General features: G+C 43.3%; 1 protein-coding gene across 15 annotated transcripts in view; it reads right to left on the bottom strand.

Moving 5' to 3' along the window:
• The window catches only part of PLEKHA5 (pleckstrin homology domain containing A5), a 261,676-nt gene that overhangs the window by 49,009 nt on the left and 191,925 nt on the right, over positions 1–20,742 (bottom strand). For 9 of the 15 annotated variants that reach the window (XM_077468643.1, XM_077468647.1, XM_077468649.1 and 6 more), the window contains 3 exons: positions 17,666–17,719; positions 13,500–13,580; positions 9,156–9,218 (listed from right to left, as the gene is read on the bottom strand). In XM_077468643.1, coding sequence (XP_077324769.1) covers positions 9,156–9,218; positions 13,500–13,580; positions 17,666–17,719 — 198 coding nt within the window. The remainder of the gene's footprint in view (positions 1–9,155; positions 9,219–13,499; positions 13,581–17,665; positions 17,720–20,742) is intronic. The other 6 variants (XM_077468644.1, XM_077468650.1, XM_077468652.1 and 3 more) reach the window with 2 other exon arrangements.

The following is a 20,742-nucleotide window of genomic DNA, read 5'->3' as shown; positions in this document are numbered from 1 at the left end:
CTGTAATGTAAACACAGGAGAGGAAGTGATGTAATCTCTCCTCCGTGTCGGTATTTTTCGTTCCGACACCGAGGAGAGAGGATCGGTGAGTTGCACCAACACGACACTACACAGTAGAACATGCCAGGCACACTCACACCCCCCCGATCACCCCCCCCAATTACCCCTGCCCCCCAGTCACAGTGAAACCAATGTCATTTTTTTTTTGCATTGGTGTCATTTATGACTGTAATAACTGTTAGGGCAGTTAGGGTTAGCCCCCTTTAGTTCTAATGTACCCCCCTAACCCCCCCCAATAAAAATTTAACCCCGTGATCACCCCCCGTCGCCAGTGTCACTAAGGCTGGGTTCACATTGCAGCGGTTTATGAGAACGAATGTGATTCGCACCGCACTGCAGTGCAAATCACATCCGATCTCTGTGCGATTCGAGTTCAGCCATACAGATAGTATTGCTGAATTCGCGTCGCACCCGCCGCAAATTCGCACGGGACCCTTTTTTTGGTCCGCAGCAGAATCGGATCGCATGGGTGTTCACACCATGCGATCCGAGTTTGCAGATCGCACTGCGATATGCGAACTGATCTGGGGGTGTCATTAACATTTCACTGACACTCCCAGCAGTTCGCATAGGGCAGTGTGAACTGCCGCCGGGAGGCATGCGATGCGGGAAACCGCCGCGGATTCGTGGCGTTCACGCATCGCTCCAGTGTGAACCCAGCCTAATACGCAATCGTTTTTCTGATCGCTGTATTAGTGTCACAGGTGACGCTAGTTAGGCAGGTAGGTATTTAGGTTCGCCGCAGCTTTTTATAGCGCCAGGGACCACCATATACTACCGCATAAAGCCCCCTGATTGCCCCCTAGTTAACCCTTTCACCAGTGATCACCATATAACTGTTACAGGTGACGCTGGTTGGTTAGTTATTTTTTTATAGTTTCAGGGCACCCGCCATTTATTACCTAATAAAGGTTTAACCCCCTGATCACCCGGCGGGTGTCATTTGTGACTGTAATAACTGTTAGGGCAGTTAGGGTTAGCCCCCTTTAGTTCTAAGGTACCCCACTAACCCCCCCAATAAAGGTTTAACCCCGTGATCACCCCCCGTCGCCAGTGTCACTAAGGCTGGGTTCACATTGCAGCGGTTTATGAGAACGGATGTGATTCGCACCGCACTGCAAATCACATCCGATCTCTGTGCGATTCGAGTTCAGCCATACAGATAGTATGGCTGAATTCGACCGCACCCGCCGCAAATTCGCACGGGACCCTTTTTTTGGTCCGCAGCAGAATCGGATCGCATGGGTGTTCACACCATGCGATCCGAGTTTGCAGATCGCACTGCGATATGCAAACTGATCTGGGGGTGTCATTAACATTTCACTGACACTCCCAGCAGTTCGCATAGGGCAGTGTGAACTGCCGCCGGGAGGCATGCGATGCGGGAACCCGCCGCGGATTCGTGGCGTTCCCGCATCGCTCCAGTGTGAACCCAGCCTAATAATCGATCGTTTTTCTGATCGCTGTATTAGTGTCACAGGTGACGCTAGTTAGGCAGGTAGGTATTTAGGTTCGCCGCAGCTTTTTATAGCGCCAGGGACCCCCATATACTACCGCATAAAGCCCCCTGATTGCCCCCTAGTTAACCCTTTCACCAGTGATCACCATATAACTGTTACAGGTGACGCTGGTTGGTTAGTTATTTTTTTATAGTTTCAGGGCACCCGCCATTTATTACCTAGTCTCACTAGTGTACCCCTAAATTTAGGGGTGTCTACTTTCCAAAATGGGGTCATTTGGGGGGGGTTTGTGCCATCTTGGCATTTTATGGCCTTCAAAACTGTAACGCCCTTAGAAAGCCTGAAGGTGGTGCTTGGTTTTCGGGGCCCCGTACGCGGCTAGGCTCCCAAAAAGTCCCACATATGTGGTATCCCCGTACTCAGGAGAAGCAGCAGAATTTATTTTGGGGTGTCATTTCACATATGCCCATGGCATGTGTGAGCAATATATCATTTAGTGACAACTTTGTGAAAAAAAAATAAAAAAAAATTAAAGTTTGTAATTTTCCCGCAACTTGTGGCAAAATATAAAATATTCCATGGACTCAACATGCCTCTCAGCAAATAGCTTGGGGTGTCTACTTTCTAAAATGGGGTCATTTGTGGGGGTTTTGTGCCATCTTGGCATTTTATGGCCTTCAAAACTGTAATAGGTAGTGAGAAGTGAAATCAAAAATTTACGCCCTTAGAAAGCCTGAAGGCGGTGCTTGGTTTTCGGGGCCCCGTACGCGGCTAGGCTCCCAAAAAGTCCCACATATGTGGTATCCCCGAACTCAGGAGAAGCAGCAGAATTTATTTTGGGGTGTCATTTCACATATGCCCATAGCATGTGTGAGCAATATATCATTTAGTGACAACTTTGTGTAAAAAAAAAAAAAAAAAATTTTTTTTTGTCATTATTCAATCGCTTGAGGCAAAAAAATAAAATATTCAATGGGCTCAACATGCCACTTATCAATTTCCTTAGGGGGTCTACTTTCCAAAATGGGGTCATTTGGGGGGGTTTTGTACAAATGAGATAGGCAGTCGTAAACTAAAAGCTGCGTAAATTCCAGAAAACATACCTTAGTTTGTAGATGTGACAACTTTTGCGCAAACCAATAAATATACAGTTATTGACTTTTTTTTACCAAAGACATGTGGCTGAATACATTTTGGCCTAAATGTATGACTAAAATTTAGTTTATTGGATTTTTCTAATAACAAAAAGTAGAAAATATCATTTTTTTTCAAAATTTGCGGTCTTTTTACGTTTATATCGCAAAAAATAAAAATCGCAGAGGCAATCAAATACCATCAAAAGAAAGCTCTATTTGTGGGAAGAAAAGGACGCAAATTTTGTTTGGGTACAACATTGCATGACCGCGCAATTACCAGTTAAAGCAGCGCAGTGCCAAATTGTAAAAAGACCTCTGGTCATTGACCAGCAAAATGGTCCGGTCTGAAAGTGGTTAATATAAAGTTATGTGGAAGGGAAGAGTGTGGAAGAAAAAGGTGCACAAGCAGCAGGGATGACTGCAGCCTGGAGATGATTGTCAGGAAAAGGCCATTCAAAAGCGTTGGTGACTTTCACAAGGATTGGACTGAGGCTGGAGTCAGTGCATCAAGAGCCACCACACGCAGACGGATCCTGGACATGGGCTTCAAACGTCGTATTCCTCTTGTCAAGCCACTCCTGAACAACAAACAACGTCAGAAGCATCTTACCTGAGCTAAAGAAAAACAGACCTGGTCTGTTGCTCAGTGGTCCAAAGTCCTCTTTTCTGATGAGAGCAAATTTTGCATCTCATTTGCAAATCAAGAACCCAGAGTATGGAGGAAGAATGGAGAGGCACACACTGCAAGATGCTTCAAGTCCAATGTGAAGTTTCCACAGTCTGTGTTTATTTGGGGAGCCATGTCATCTGCTGGTGTTGGTCCGCTGTGCTTCATTAAGTCCAGAGTAAATGCAGCCGGCTACCAGGAGAATTTGGAGCACTTCAAGAGGAAGTAAACCCTGATGAGTTTACTTCCTCTTTCATTCCCTGCAAAGGCAAAGCATTATGGACTACTATGCATTGCATAGTAGCCATTATGTGTCACTTACCTGGCACAGCATGCGCGCGGGAGCCGAGACACGCGGCATCTTCGTTATCGAGGATGCCACGCCCAGTGCGCCTGCGCGCCGCTGTCTACGGCGCATGCATCGTAGACAGCGGTGCCCGTCTTCGGGCAAATATCTCCTAAACCGTATAGGTTTGGGAGATATTTCTTGGACCTACAGGTAAGCCTTGATCTAGGCTTACCTGTAGATCAAAGTGGTTTGTAAGGGTTTACAACCACTTTCATGCTTCCTTCCGCAGACGAGCTCTATGGGGATGCCGACTTCATTTTTCAGCAGGACTTGGCACCTGCCCACACTGCCAAAAGCACCAAAACCTGGTTCAATGATTGTGGGATTACTGTGCTTCATTGGCCAGCAAACTCACCTGACCTGAACCCCATAGAGAGTCTATGGGGCATTGCCTAGAGAAAGATGAGCGATATGAGACAGAACAATGCAGAAGAGCTGACGGTCGCTACTGAAGCATCCTGGTCTTCCATAACATCTCAGCAGTGCCGCAGCCTGGTAGCTTCCAAGCCACGGCGCATTGAGGCAATAATTGCTGCAAAAGGGGCCCAAACCAAGTACAGAAGCAAGAGAGAAATACCCCCCAGCACTGAAGTTATATAGGTGGATGTTCTTTCTCTTTTATTAAACCAAGTACTGAGTATATATGCATGCTTATACTTTTCAGAGGTCCGATATTGTTCTATGTACAATCCTTGTTTTATTGATTGCATGTAATATTCAAATTTTCTGAGATTGTGGATTTGGGGTTTTCATGAGCTGTAAGCCATAATCATGATAATTATGACAAATCATGGCTTGAACTATCTTGCTTGGAGGAGGCGAACGAGGGACGATCAGGGGGCTTTGATCTCAGGTAAGTAATTCATAATGATGCTATGCATACTAGCTCATTAGGCCTTTGTCTTGCAGGGTGTATTTTTTTTCCAGAGGCTTTACTTCCTCCAAGTTGCATTAGTTAAATTAACTTTTTCACGATATTCAAATTTTTTGATTATCACCTGTATCTTTATGTTAAGAGAAAGCCCAAATCTTATCTATAGGTATTTTCTGGAAGAATTTTATGTAAAAGTAAAAACAAATAAGAGGAATTTTGACTTAAAGTGCAGTACAGGACATAGGCAAAGTATTCAAAGACCCTCAGTTATAGACTCAATCCTTCAGGTGGCTGGACATCTTTTGAGGACATGCCCACTGGGCACTTTCCCTGGACTCTACCTCACTCCGAGTCCTCCGTTATAAAGCAAGCAATGCAGAGTAACCCAGGATAGAAGGGATGGTTGTATGTATCTTTATCTTGGACTTTGCTCCAAGATATAGAATTTACAGGTAAGTTACAGATCCTCTTATCTTAATCGTACAGTTCAGGACACAGGCAAGGTATTCATAAACCCAGAGACATCCCCAAGCAATGCATGGAGGAGGAAGGGCAGCAATTAGGCAAACAGAACTGTGCTAACAGGCCCCAAAACAAGGACCAGGTTGAGGCATTTAACTGGGGGTCCCGGTGTCAAAATGCACAGGAAACTCCCATCAATCTGGTAGAATGGGAAAACAAAAGCCCAGGAGGAGATTTATCCGTGACAGTGTGAGCTTTAGCAATCAGATTTTTTTTTTATCCATCTCGCAATGGTGTACTTGGAAGCACAACATGCATTGCATGAAGTACCAAGGTGAGCGCCCATGCAGGATCCAATGCCTGAAGCAACAATACCAGCCAACCCCACATCGTTGGGTCCAGCTTCCGAGGTTGCGCCAATCCAAATGCAACGCTTCTACTTAAAGTATTACTAAACCCAGGACCCTGCATTTACTATATCTGGCCTCCCACAGTACACAGAATATGTAAATGCAATTATTTGAGTAACTGTAAACTGCTAAATACCTTTTATCATTAGCAGTGTATAGGGGTCTTGCGACTTCTATCAGTGTTTGGTTAAGCTTGTGCTGATTGGTCCTGTGCTGATCACATGCACCCTCCCAAGAGAAAAAACACTCTCTAGCAATACACACCAAACTGAGCATGTGCAGCCTGCCTCCTAATGCTCTGTTCTATCGAGAAATGGATTGGGGACTGTGGAAGAAGGGGAGGATCAGAGGAGACAGGCTAAAACAGCCTTTATACACAATGGAGAGGATTAACCCCTTAGGTTCCACCGTGAGCATAACGAGCATGCTTTACTGCATATAAACACTGATTTTACTGTTGTGGGTTTAGCAACACTTCAAGGCAGATTGAAGAATTCAAAGATAAAATAACGTTTTTTAAAATGTGTTTACGCTAAGAGTGATTTCTCTATAAAGCAGAAGCAGTCCATTACCTTAGGAAACTAGCACAAAACTAAGGACTCATGGAGTGAGGTACAGTATAAGGGAGGTGTCCTCAAAAGCTTGCCAGTGTCCAATTACCTGAAGGTGTAAGCTTATAACCCAGGATCTACAAATAATTTACTTGTATCATGTACTGTACAGATTAAAATTTATTTTTTAGATGTATAGTGGGTATAGAAAAGAAACACCCCACTTTTTATTTTATCCACCTGTATTTATTCAGTGCAACTTATAACATCCAAGTGAAAGAGATAACACCAACATGTCAAGAAAAATAAAAACAGAAATCAATAAGTTGGAAAAAGGAGCACCCCCTTAAGTCAGTATTTTGTTGAACTAACCCTTGCTTTAATTGCAGCCTTTAGTCTGTTGGGATATGTCTCTCCTAACTTTGCACATCTAGTCTTTGCAATAATTGCCCACTCTTTGCAGAACTGCTCAAGTTCAGTTAAATTTCATGGCGACCGTTTGTGGACTGCAGTCTTCAAGTCATTCCACAGATTTCAAATGGAGGGGCTCTGACCAGGCCATGAAAGGACATTCACCTTTTTCTTCTTCAACCAGCGCAAGGTCAATTTTGCTGTGTGCTTTGGGTCATTGTCATGTTGGAAAGTAAACCTTCTTCCCATTGACAACTTTCTGGCAAGAGGGCAGCAGATTTTCTTTAAGAACTTGATGGTGCCGTGTTTCCCCGAAAATAAGCCTGGGTCTTACATTTTGGCAACCAAAAACACAGTAGTGCTTATTTTCGGGGTAGGGCTAGTCAAGTAATGTGCTGTCTTCTCTCCCCTTCTCCCTGGCAAGAATCCCCAAGTGTGAAGTGAAAGAAAAGTGGTTGTAAACTGCTAAAATTTTCTCTATTACAGTAGTAAATCATAAAAAAGGTGCGCGTTTCTGTAAAATACCTTCTTATAGCACCACTAGGCGCTTCAATAGCCCGCCTGAACTCTCTTGCACGATCAGAGCATTGCAGAGGGAGGAGGCCCGAGATTGCCCGCTGACAGGCAGGAGAAGAGGAGGAGATCAACTGAGCTCTGCTCACCGCGCTTCCATAGCCCACCGCGATCCAAGCGATCCTGACCGGCAGAAGAGGGGATCAGCTGAGCACCGCTCGGCACTTCCATAGCCCGCCGCGATCCAAGCCTTGCAAAGGGAGGGGGGCAGGGATCCGCTGACAGGCAGAGGAAGAGGAGATCAGTTGAGCGCCGCTCGTCGCGTCCCTAGCCCGCTGCGATCCGAGTATTGCACAGGGAGGGGAGCCGAGATCCCCCGCTGACAGGCAGGAGAAGATCAGCTGAGCTCCGCTCGGCGCTGTACCAAAAGGTATTTGACTACAGATTAGATTACAGAAACACACACAGTTTACATTATCCACTTCCCGACCGGCGCACGCTGATGTACGTCGGCAGAATGGCACGGGCAGGCATATTGGCGTACAGGTACATCCATTTTAATATGCCGCCTTGCCATCGCGTGCTCGCCGGTATGCTCGCGTGACGGGACATGCCTGTGAGTCCGGTCGTGGGTCCCGCGGACTCAATCAGCGCGGGGATACCCGTGATCGTCTCACGGGGCGGCTGAGCAGAGAGATGCCGTTGTAAACATATAACTTTTGTGCAAAGCAATCAATAATCGCTTATTGCGATTTTTTTGAACAAAAATATGTAGAAGAATACGTATCGGCCTAAACTGAGGGAAAACATTTTTTTTTATATATTTTTGGGGGATATTTATTATAACAAATAGTAAAAAAAAATAGTTTTTTTCAAAATTGACGCTTTATTTTTGTTTATATAGCGCAAAAAATAAAAACCGCAGGGGTGATCAAAACCACCAAAAGAAAGCTCTATTTGTGGGAAAAAAAGGACTTCAATTTTGTTTGGGAGCCATGTCGGATGACCGCGCAATTGTCAGTTAAAGCGACGCAGTGCCTAATCGCAAAAAGTGGTCTGGTCTTAAGACAGCAAAATGGTCCGGTCTGAAAGTGGTTATATAATACTGTAATAGAGAGGAAATAGCAGTTTACAACCACTTTAAACTAGGGCTCATTTTTGGGGTAGGGCTTATATTGCAGTCCTCCCCGAATATCACAGTAGGTCTTATTTTCAGGGGACAAACTATTTTTCCCCAATCATTTTTCTTCTATGCTCCAGTCCCTGCTGCAGAGAAACACCCAGTAACAGGATATTACCACTTTCTACTTCTTAATAATTGACTTCTCTGTGCTTCTAGGCATTGAAAAGGCCATTGAAATTTTTTTGTATCAATCTCCTGACTTGTGCCTGTGCACAACGTTATCCCGGAGACCTTTTGACAGTGCCTTGCCACCCATAGTTGATTGTTTGCTTCAGGTGGACTACCAGGGACTGAAATGCTCAAGGAAAGCTCAAAATGACCACATCTGATCATACTTGAAAGTCAAATAGCTTTGTGTGCCATTGAGAAGGTAATTAGCTACACCTGATTGAGTTTACAAGTCATTTTTAGGGGGGTGATCTGTTATTTCAACTCAGTTATTCGGTTTTTGATTTTTTTCTGACATGTTGGTGTTATATCTTTTACTTTGGCATTATAAGTTGAGTAAATATGGCTGCATAAAAAAAAAGAAAAATAAGAAAAAGAAACTGTCTTCAGGCTGCAAAGCAACAAAATCTGATTTTATATTCCCACTGCAGATTTAGAAAGTTTATAGTCATAGAAATCGAATTGTTAGAGAACAATTAACAAAACAAGTGATGGTTGAAACTGATGCATTTCCAAAGCTATAACTTCCTAAATGTATAGAACATCGACATGATATCTATGTTTTGCATGGCCATGCACATCTTGTATGGGACTAAGAAAATCAATATTACCTTGATTAAAACACTGGTCTAAAACTGGATGCAATGTGTGCTACGTTGTGTAGGATGAGACCATTTTTAATATATAATATCCTGCACAAAAATTAGTCAATTCGGAGAGAAAAAAATAAATAAAATCAGAGTGCTGTCGGTACATACAGATGTGGATATATATTAGTTCACTACATATTAAGTAGCCATAATATAAGCAAGAAAGAAGGAAAATTAAGCTGCGGCCTTTATCCTGCATAGTAACCCATTACCAGTGTGACACACTGTATGTATGGGCAAGAGATCAGCGCCAGTACTTACATCCACGTCGGCCTCCTCGGAGCGGTGTTTATAAGCTGAAGGCCGGCACTCGTCCTGAGTCATCTGCAAGGACACAACAAAATGTGAGACCTGGAGAAGTCTACAGAGCTAAGCTACACAGACAAACTAGACCCTCTGTAGCATGAGATTAACTTCTCTTAATTTGCTAAACAAACATCCTTACCTGGATGTGTTCTATAAGGCTTTTGCCATTAACAAGGTTAATCTCATGCTATTAAGTGATACCAATGTCCCGTGTAGCTGTACCCCTATATGATAAACTGCAAAAGATTTTTCGGGAAGGTCACAATGACAATGCGACAACAGCTTGTACCGCCAATACACAAACACATCAGCAGGATGGAGAGCAAAGCGGAGATGAGATATCATTCTGCCTTTATATGCCTAAACAAAAATGTACAGAATCCACAATATCCCTGGCCCATCACCAACATAAAGAACCCAAAGATGACAGGTAGCCCTTGAGTGAGCGTGTTATAATAAAGCCACAAACACAATGAATTGGGAAATTTTACTCCAAGGTGAAACATTTGGAATCGTTTTGGAATTAAGGAACGCACCGAGGCCAATTTAAAATAGTCATGATTGCTCTTCTCCCTATAGAAATTGATTTCCAGTAATCCCCACATTCGTAAAACGGTTTGTACTAACTTAATTTTTTAGATTGATTTCAATTTATCACACAATCTGTGATTTATGATGTTGTGTATAAAATACTGCAGATAATTTAAAGCTGTATTATAGAAAAAAAAATGAATCCATGCAGATGTGTTATCACATTAGCCATTGTCTTAAATTTAACTGGTACAAGTACCTGAGTCTAAACTGGCATATGTCTTTCACTCCCTGTACAGCAGAGCTCAGACTGGGAGGGGAAAGGGCAGCACCAGGAGCCAATAAATTGTGCTGCAAAGATCATGCATTATTAAGAAGCATGCTGAGCTCAGTCTGCTGCTTTGAACTGTCCAGTCACAGGCCGGAGGAGGGAAAAGACCTCTAAGCCCTTGTACACACGGTCGGAGAATCTGTCGGAATGAGTCTTATTGGACCGTGTCGTCAGATAATCCGACTGTGTGTGGTATGCATCGGACTGATTCCGTCCGAATCTCCGTCCGACCCAATTTTCCAACATGTTGGAAATATTTCCCGACCAACTGGGCTGGAAGGACCTAATCCGATCATGTGTAGAGCATTTTGATCGGACCAAGTGCCACACATGCTCAGATCAAATTCCTACATCAAAGCTATTGGTTACTAGCCTGAATGTAGTCCCATCGTAACGAAATTACATCATCACGTTCTGAAAGATCGGATTTTTCGCCAGACCGTGTGTATGCAACAGTTTCGGACACAATCCGTCAGACTAAATCCGACGGGCAAAATCCGACGGATTTGGTTGGCAAAATCTCCGACCGTGTGTACGTGGGCTAAGTGTTACTGAACTGTAGCAGAGAAAATCAGGTGTCCTTCCCTGGCAGATAGAGCTGTGCTGTGCGGCAGATATATGGAAATCTCAGGACTGGATGAACAGCAATACAAATTATTTGGCATGAACAGTAAAAGGTCCCATTTAATTTATGAATTTAATTTGCATATTTACCTGCTGCCTGGAGTTCAGCTTTTTATCCCACCCTAAAGCCATAATTTACAGATAAAGACATTTTAATGGAGAAAACCAAGAAAATTACTTTGTAAATTATTGTTTTTTGTCCCTGAAGCATTTAATTCATTTTTGACCCCAAACTGTCAAAATTCTTTTGGGTGAAATTTAGTTGTGAGATATGCTGAAAGAAGAGCAATAATATCACCCCCGCTGTGTTCAGCCAACCTTCCAGCAGACAAATACACCACACATGGATCTAATACACTAAAATGGCGTTTAGATAAACATATTCATTTCACCGGGAATAAAACTACCACCACAAACACAATTACTGGGGTCAGCAGAATGTGTCATGCTCGCTCAGTTGTTTTATAATCCACAAGACGGTCACTAGACACAGCGGCAGACCGTTTAACTCCACAAAAGTAGTGAGTGATTATTGTAACACGCAAAATGGATAAATATATACATCAAATGAAACTCTTGCAACCTATAATGCTAGCTATTACAGGGTTACTGGTGCATCATGGGATTCTGGAGAATGTGCCCCAGTTCTGTCAACACAAATGCAAACTCATAAGACAAGTACAAGTAAAATGATAAATTTTATTAATATGTGCTACAGAGAAACCTCATTTACACAGCAGAATATACGACACAATTATCTCCAATAATACAGCAAATTATCTGGGTTGGAAAACAGCAGAGCAAATATTATAGATACACAAACAAAGATCAAGGCTTCCCATGCAATGTACAGGGGATGGACACATGACAGTGCAGAGGTGAAGGTGTGGGCAATACACTCAGTGTTGTCTTTCCATGCAGAGCCCACGTAAACTGCTTTGATAGACAGTCAGGATAACCAGTACCAAGGCAGATCTTCTGAATGTGACCAGTTAGGTTCTGGGTGTAAAGTGGGCCAAAAACCGGACTTGGTGGGAAACTCTAGATAATGTATAGCTTGGGTGTCTGCATTTTTTCAAATCTTATTTTACAGACACCTCCAGAACGGTCTACATTTTTCTGGACTCAAGCTTGGCTACATTTGGAAAATTATGCGAATACCCTTGTGACAAATGGCAATCTGCATTTTTCAACTGTCACAAAGAGAAATCAGAAAATGGTTAAGACGATGGAGATTTGACTGCGTGAGTTGTTGAAATGCTCATCACTGTAAAGAACTTAACCTGTCTCAAGAGATAACTTCCTGTCCTTTATAACTACTTCTCTTCATAGCTGGTGACATCCCTTCCCGCATTCAGTCATGACTCCTGTCTCCCGTTTTCCCCCAAGTCTGGAAGCTATGGTATTGTCTCTTTTGAGGAAGAAAAATTACTAAACAGTGAAACAGAAAGGCATCAGACACATTCAGAAGCCATAGGACTGGAAAAGTCCCAGACACCCAGCACCAATCCTGATTAATTTGAACAGACTTGAGCTTTATATCTTGTCAGTGAAGACTTGCCCGAAAAGAGCCTGTTGGCTTCCTCACTGGGCTGATGAAACTCCTGAATCTTAGAGAATTTGGCTCTATGAATATCCAGGGAATAGTTAGGGTTCATATTCAGGATGTCTTGTAGCACCCCAACAGCACCAAAGACTGTAAGGCCTCAGTGAAGACAGTGCTGGTAGGCCTGGAGCTGCCATCCCTCCCCACAATACCTCCAGTGGCCGATCACATACTGGTACTATAGATGACATGTGGGTGTGAGCTCAGTGTACAATACTCTGTGATAGCAGGACATAGACATAAGCCATTCCAACAACAACAGCCAGGTTGCCAGCAGAAACGTGCTTTCCAAACAAGAGGAGTGCCAAAATGATAATGGAGAGCTCGCCACACAACCAGACACAGCAGATGACATCACTGGAAATGGCAAAATCGGTTTATGAAACTACTGGGAGGTGTGAGCAAAAACAAGGAATACAAAGCAATTAGCAAACTGAATCATTGCTGGAAGGAGAGTCTTTGTCAGATATCCAAGTCTGTGTATGATGTCACTGGGGAAGGGAATGGCACAAGAGGTCACCAAGGAGGAGGGGTCAGCAGATCAAGTCAGCAAAGCATACAAGTCAGAATGCAAACCAGAAGGGAATTTGGCATGTCAGAGTGTCTTCCAAAGATCTTATGAGAGTTGGGGGAGTATGGATTCTGTAGGGAGGGAAATTGGTATAGGTGGTCACGAGGGAAAACAAATTAATGTAAGAAGTCCAATGTGAAAGATGGGGGGGGGGGGGGGGGGGGTAAATTATGTGGCTGGACTGAAGGCAGGCAATATATGAGTTGCAAGGGGAGAAATTTGTACGTGTCATTACTAGAGAGGAGTTGGTATAAAATTTCACCAAAGAGGCAGGTTCAGCAGACTATGGCACTGAAACAGTAAAGCCAGGACATGATGTTACCAGGTAGGCAGGTTCAGAATGTACTGTCACTAAGAAGGTGGAGTCAATACATGATCTCATCAGAGAGTGGCATTAAGTATATGTCCTGACAAGGGAGGGGGAGTCAGCAATGTCATCAGAAATGTGGACTGCAGGTTCAGCATATGATGTAATTAGGGAGATGGGTTTAGCATGATTTCACCAGAGAAGTGGGTTTGGCATATGATGTAACAAAGGAGGTAGGTTCAGCCTATGATTTCACCAGGTAGGTGGGTACAGCATATGATGTTACTGGGGGAAGGAAGTAGACATGACAACAAGGTCCACAGGCTTACTTGCTGGTACAGTTGTGGTCTAAGCGCAGAGTTCTCAATCATGGTGTGAACCATGCTGATTAACGGGTCATTGTCTTTCATCTATGTCAGACATGGAGGAGCACAGTTTAATGAACAGTGAGATATAAGAGAGGACATATAGAAAAGTGATGCGACTTCCATGACCAAACTGGGCTGTGCTGCCAACTGCCTAGATCTGCTATACCCACTATCTACTGTGTGTGCCAATAGTTATTATACACATACAGGTAATAAAAAGTCACTAGAAGAACAGAGACTTCCAGGAGTCAAAGTGGAGGAGCAAGAGCAGCAGCAGTTGGAGTAGCTACCATTGAGAGTTTTTAGGTGCCTATTTTGCACTGGGGCCCACAGAGTTTTAGTTAGGCCCCTGTGAAAGAGCATTACACCAGCCCATTTTCATTGCAGTGTACTCCAACCACACACTCACAAAACACGCATTTCACAACCTTTAAAAAAGTAAAACTCAGAAGATCAGGGAGAAGCCATTGAATGTGCAGCAGTGTCTTATTTTTAACAGATAACTTTAAAGACCCATTTACACGAAGGATCCAATCAGGCTCACTTGTCAGTTTTTCAGGTGGACCTGATCGGACCCCTTAATTCATCCCTACAGACTGGCGGGTGTAAATGGACTTGTGTCCGTTTACACCCACCTACCTCTAATCCAATCCGGTGTGCTAAAAAAAAATAAAGAAAGAAAACAACAAAAAAACAGAAGGCGATCCATCCACCTCCGTCTAGGCAGATCGGATCGGAGGGCAGTCTGGTGTAAACCTATAATGGAGTCAGTATATACCTGCCAGTCCAAAGAGCAAAGCAGATGTCGGTGTCCGCTCTGCATAAACTGAGCGGATACAGACCCGTCATCCACCTGCTCTGCTCAGATCAGCGGACCAATCCCCTGCTGATCTAATCAGAGCCTGCCCTGTGTAAAAGGGGCCCCAACCCATTGTTATATGGATGCCCTACCACATTTTTTTCTTAAAAGAGTGATTTCCTTAGTAGCTTTTTTTCTACATTTTTTTTATTTTATTTTTTACGGAGTTCAGTGTTCAGATACAGCTGCTCATTTTTATTATAAAATTTAGCTCTGCTTTGCCATCTACATAGAGCAGATCTGCGTTGATTTAGAGGCCAACTGAAACCAAGAAAAGGAGGATAGAAAGGCAGGGTTGAAAAGCAAAGAAAACTAGAAAGGTAGGACAGCTTGGATAAGATTATAGCTTAAAATTATCATGTACAAACTCCCCTTTACATAAAAAACATTTGAATTCCTGAACTCTGGGATAAGCAAATCTTGTCTAAATTCCAGAGGTATGTGTTTTCTAGCTTGAATTTTGGTGCGTTTTCTGTATTTTTCCAGGTCTGTGCAGTAATCCAGTGTGGAACTTGTACAGGAGCTTCCTGTAACAAAATCCAATCACTGCTGCTCTCACTCCTTGTGCAGGGTGACTGGCCTTGTATCCGCAGCCTTCTGTTTTCTGCAGGCAGCCATAGTGGGTGTGGCCTGCTGAGTTCCTCCTGCAGCTCTGTTCAGGCTGAAGCTGGCCTTCCACTGATTGAAATGAGCCCTGGTTGATCAGTGACTTCTATTGAAGGAACATGTTGGAAAACTTTTCTTGATCAGCTGCTGCAGCCACTGATCAGTATATTCAGACAGCGGCATGTCCAGCTGCCAGAATGGTATTTAATGCACACAAAGCAGATTTCTAGCCTTTTTGATGAGAAAAAAAAAAGGAAAAAAAGAAAAAAAAAGAAAAACCCAAAAGTATATTATATATATATTAGGGTTGTTACTGATTAAAATTTTCGTGTTCGATTGTTTTATTTTTTTAATCCATTAATCGACTAATTTCAATTATAACACACATACAGATCCAACTACTTTTAGCTGATCTCCTTGCATTGTAACTCTGCATTAGTCAGCGGTAAATGTGGTATACACTATATACAATCACCCAACACTAGTTAGTTTCCACAATCCATGACTTAACTTCACAGTTCATACAAATACGTTTTAAATTCAAACTGTAGCACTGACGTAATTTTTTTTCCCACAGTAGCGTGACAATCCCTCCACCTCCGGTCTAACTAATCACTCTCACCTTATGGCATGGACCCCTGTGCAAACAGGTGGTCATGCAAGCGGGTATCAAAAGGGTTAACACGGACTATAAACTTCAGGTCATGGGTAGAAAGAAAAGATCTAAGTGTTCCCCGCTTAAAGTGGTTGTAAACCCTTACAACACACTTTTCACCTACAGGTAAACCTAGATTAAGGCTTACCTGTAGGTGCTGTAAAGATCTCCTAAACCTACATGGCTTAGGAGATATTTACAATTACCCGTACGAGAATTCCTTCTGCACATGCGGCGATGTATTAGGTGCATGCGCACTTTAGAAGGGTCACGGCATGCAGTTTTCACTAAAGGAAATACCGTGACTGGCAATTGCGATGCATAGTAGCCCATTATTCATTGCCTTTGCAGGGAAACAAAGAGGAAGTAACACCCATCAGGGTTTACTTCCTCTTTAAGTATAAGTTTAAATTTTTGTGTTCAAACACAAACTACTCCCATAAAGATGATAAAAACACAGCATGTAAAGCCAACAATTGTGTTAGTTCCGTAGGGCAGCAGCGGGTGACGTCATGCGTAGCTCCTCCCCGTACACATTATGTTCAATCAGAACTTCAACGTCACCAGACTCCTCCCACCCTTCCCTTCATTAGTAGACAGAGGCACTTGGGAAGGGGGAGCAGTCCAGTGACCTTGATGTCCATGACGTCACCGCATCTCCAACGGAACTCCCTGAAGATCCGGAAGCCGGCGGAGAGGCGAGTACCGATCTAAAGAATTTTGATCGCTCAAAAAAATGAATCGACTAATCAAGAAGTTCATCTTTAATTTCCATGGCCCTAATAAATAAATATAAATATATATATATATATATATCACACACACACATACACAGTATGTCACAAAAGTGAGTACACCCCTCACATTTTTGTAAATATCTTATTATATCTTTTCATGTGACGACACTGATGAAATGATACTTTGCTACAATGTAAAGTAGTGAGTGTACAGCTTGTATAACAGTGTTTGGTTATTTTGCTGTCCCCTCAAAATAACCCAACACAGTGCGTGAGCATCATGAGAAATGTAGTTCCAAAACATCTGGGGTGCCAAGGTTCGCCATCACTGGCCTAGGCTATAAGAAGATTGACAAGACACTGAAACTGAGTTGCAGCACGGTGGCCAAGACCATACAACGGTTTAAGCGGACAAGTTCCCCTCAGAACAGGCCTCACCATGGTCGACCAAGAAGTCGAGTGCACACGAGCGTCATATCCAGAGGTTGTCTTTGAGAAATAGATGTATGGGTGCTGCCAGCATTGCTGCCGAGGTTGAAGGGGTGGGGGATTCATGTCTCTAGACCAAAACCCTATTAAGCATCTGTGGGGTATCCACAAATGGAAGGTCGAGTAGCGCAAGGTCTCTAACATCTACCAGCTCTGTGATGAGGAGTGGAAAAGGACTCCAGTGGCAACCTGTGAACTCCATGCCCAAGAGGGTTAAGGCAGTGTTGGAAAATAATGGTGACCCACACAAAATATTGACACTTTGGGCCCAATTTCATGCACTCATTAATGGGTGTGTGTTGTTTTTTTTTTTGACGGGACAGTAAATTTACACAGTTATACAAGGTGTACACTCACTAATTTACAATGTAGCAAAGTGTAATTTCTTCAGTGTTGTCACATGAAAAGATATAATAAAATATTTACAAAAATGTGAGTGTGTACTCACTTTTGTGAGGTACTGTATATACCGTATATTTTAAAGATCTCTATAATATACCTCTATATCTCTCTCAATAACGTTTTTTATTTACCTTCAGCTTTAATTTATATTTGATCAATGTCTTTTACACTCCCAACATATCCCCTCTCGTAACAATAAATTGTTACAGAACGCACGCTGAATTAAAAAAAATTAGGAGTCTAATCTTCCCTTCTAGACACTCGTTTGTATCTTGAAGAAGGTTTGAGAATTCTGCTCAGGCAGCATTGCGGTTCAGTTCTGGGTCACAGAATGTAATATTAACTCCAGCAAATATACAGAAAAACTTCCAAATCCCACCTGGTGATCCACGTAGATGAGGTTCCTTTGAAGATGATGTGAGAGAATCTCGTTCTATCAGCCGCATTAAAGAATAAAGAGAGGACACAGAACATGAAAACTTCTGAAGATTAATAGAGTTCTTTGCCCCCCCCCATCAGAAAACAGCACAGGCTCATCCATGGTACATACACACTCTGGAGCAAGAGCACAACATTGCCTCGTTCATGGTACACATACACTCAGGAGCCAGAACAAAGCAAATCATCCCTGGTACAAATATACTCCATAGCCAGAACACAGCACAGCCACATTCCTGGTACATACACATGCTGGAACCAGAACACAACACAGCCTTATTCCTATTCCTGGTACATGGACACACTGAAGCCAGAACAAAGCATAAAATCCCTGGTAAAACAAAAGGGAATTTTGACTTGCCCATAAATTCTTTGGAGTACAGTACAGAACACAGGGCTTGTTATTCACAGACCAAGGGCTATACGTCTGCTAATTTAGATGATTGGACACTGGCAAAAGCTTTGCTAGAGCCGCCCTAGGGGCACGTACAGATAACCATCTTTCCTCCCACTCTGTAAAATTTCAGTTTTTTAGGCCGGCCACACCCCGTTTGATTCTTGGGCGGATCAGCAGGAACCAGCCAAGATTTGAACCGTTAATGCACAGGCTGAATGTACTAAGTTCATCGATCAACTTGGGTACAACCAGCTTGCAGGATTCTCTCGCTATTATTGCTAGTGGCTGCCATCGATGATCATGGTCTTCTCCCAGCAGGGACGGCTTCCCCTCCCCCCTCGCTGGCAGGATGGATTTCCCTGTCAGCACTGTTTGTGTTCATGAAGGAACCGTGTTAATTTCTTTATTTTAATTTCTTAAAGCGGGAGTCCACCGGGACTCTGCGTTTTTTTTTTTTTTTTTAAAAGCCAGCAGCTACAAATACTGCAGCTGCTGACTTTTAAAATAGTGACACTTACCTGTCCAGCGCGCCCGCGATGTCGGCACCCGAAGCCAATCTGTAGATCGTCACTCGGGTGCTGCCGCCGCCATCTTGGGTATGGGGATCAGGAAATGGAGCCTTTCGGCTTCATTTCCCGGTTCCCTACTGCGCATGCGCGAGTTGCGCTGCGCAATAAGGACGGTCTCCGCTGCCTCTGGGATCTGTGCGTTTCCCAGCAGGCAGCGGGGCACTCGCGGAAGGGGGCGGGCACTTGCGGAAAGGGGCGTAATCTACGCCCCTTTCCGCAGAGAGCTATCCCGGAAGTGGGTGCAGTTACCTGGATTATCCAGGTAACTGCACCCCCCTCCCCCCTGAAAGGTGCCAATTGTGGCGCCGGAGGGGGGGGGGAGGATTCCGATGAGCGGAAGGTCCATTTTAGGGTGGACCTCCGCTTTAATTCATACTTTGTATGGCCTGCCTTAATCAATATGAAGTGACCACCAGAGACAGAGGGGAGGGTCCTATGTCCTGGACTATACTCCGAGGAATTTATAGGTAAACCAAAATGTTATCTTAATTGTACAATACAGGGCAACAACATAGCAAACAGAACTGCCAACGGACACAAAAAAACACTAAGGTAAGGATCCTGAACACACATTCAGATGACACCTTGAAGCCCCTTGCAGCCAAAGCTTGCATCAGCTGAGGCCTGAACAGACACATTGAAAAATTTTACTGTAGAATACATGGGAACAGAGAACCAGGTGGCAGAATTTGAAAACTGCAATACAGATGCTTGATGCTGGAAAGCCAAAGGGACAACAGACCTGGTGGAATGAGCTCTGATAGGGAAAGGAGAAACCCTTAAGGGCCTGGAAATAAGTTGTCTGATGTGGCCAAGATGATGCAAGAAACGGGATGTCCTTTTTTAAGAGCCAGAAAAGAGGACAAAAAAGGGACTGGTGAATAGAAGCCGAGGCTGCCAGGTAGGCCCTAAAAAAATCTAGGGAGTATAAGAAAATGTTTTTGGCTTGTTTAGGACGCAGAGAAGGCCGATATCCTCTTTGAAATGGACGAGATCACCTTGCAAAAAGGAAGGTCTTGGTCTCAAAGACAACCTTGTCCCTGTACAATACCAGAAAAGGCTCCTAGCTCAGAAAAAGACATAATGGCTGCAAGAAAGACATTCTTACATTTGGAGTCTCCCAAAAGGATATCTCTAATTGCCTAAAGGGCTGGGGGGCCTCTAGAGCACCACGAGAACCAGGTTTGAATCCCAAGAAGGGGGAACAAACATGTTTGTTTCTCTCAGAATCTAGATTTCTGGTGCCCTTCTCAATAGTTAATGTATGTCATTGCTGTAGCATTGTCTGACTTACACAACACAATCTCCTGCTTAGTCTATAGGTAGGTGGTGCAGCCAACCCTTTGGATAGAGTGTGGAATGTCAATGGTCTTGCTGCCCTCCTCAGAACAATGGGTAACCTTAGAACTGAAACATATAGAAAGAAAAGGAGGGCGCACTGATCTTGTCCATTACCAAAGATAACATTTATTTAAAAAAATAAAAAATGTAACAGCAATAGTAATACTCACAAACAAATGTTATACATAGGCCTGTCAGTACTCCAGCAAATGGAACCATGTCTCTAGACACCTGCAACCTGGATTGCGTGTTAAGGGGACCAGATGGCATCGCAAACGACTTACGCCTAACGAGGGAGCACCCTCTTCCTTAGAGCCACAGCAGTAATAGACTGGCCTCCTCCAGTTTCCGTTGTATATATACACATGCACATGTCCACCAGAACCTACCACACCCATTAGAGTAGACGCCACCCACCATGCAAATTTATCCTAAATGTATTTTACTATCCACCATCTTAGATATTTCTAACTATCATAAATAGCATGATTATGTTAATATAAATTCATATATTTTTTTCAGTCTAATCTTACTCATCTGGCTCATTGCCTAGAAATTGCTCTGTTTATAAATATGCTGGTGGCAACAAATATATGGTTGCAATTTTTTATAATGAGTTTATAATATTTGTCTACTAATGCACTTTATCTAATTGGGTTGGTATGTACCAACTAAGACTTCACTAGCATATGCATGTATGCCCATTAGTTT

Source organism: Lithobates pipiens, unplaced genomic scaffold (genome assembly GCF_037356315.1).
Source record: "Lithobates pipiens isolate NorthernLeopardFrog02 unplaced genomic scaffold, aLitPip1_a1.2 Scaffold_8, whole genome shotgun sequence".
NCBI classification, from domain to species: Eukaryota; Metazoa; Chordata; class Amphibia; order Anura; family Ranidae; genus Lithobates; species Lithobates pipiens.
This window is presented reverse-complemented; position numbering and strand designations above follow the sequence as displayed.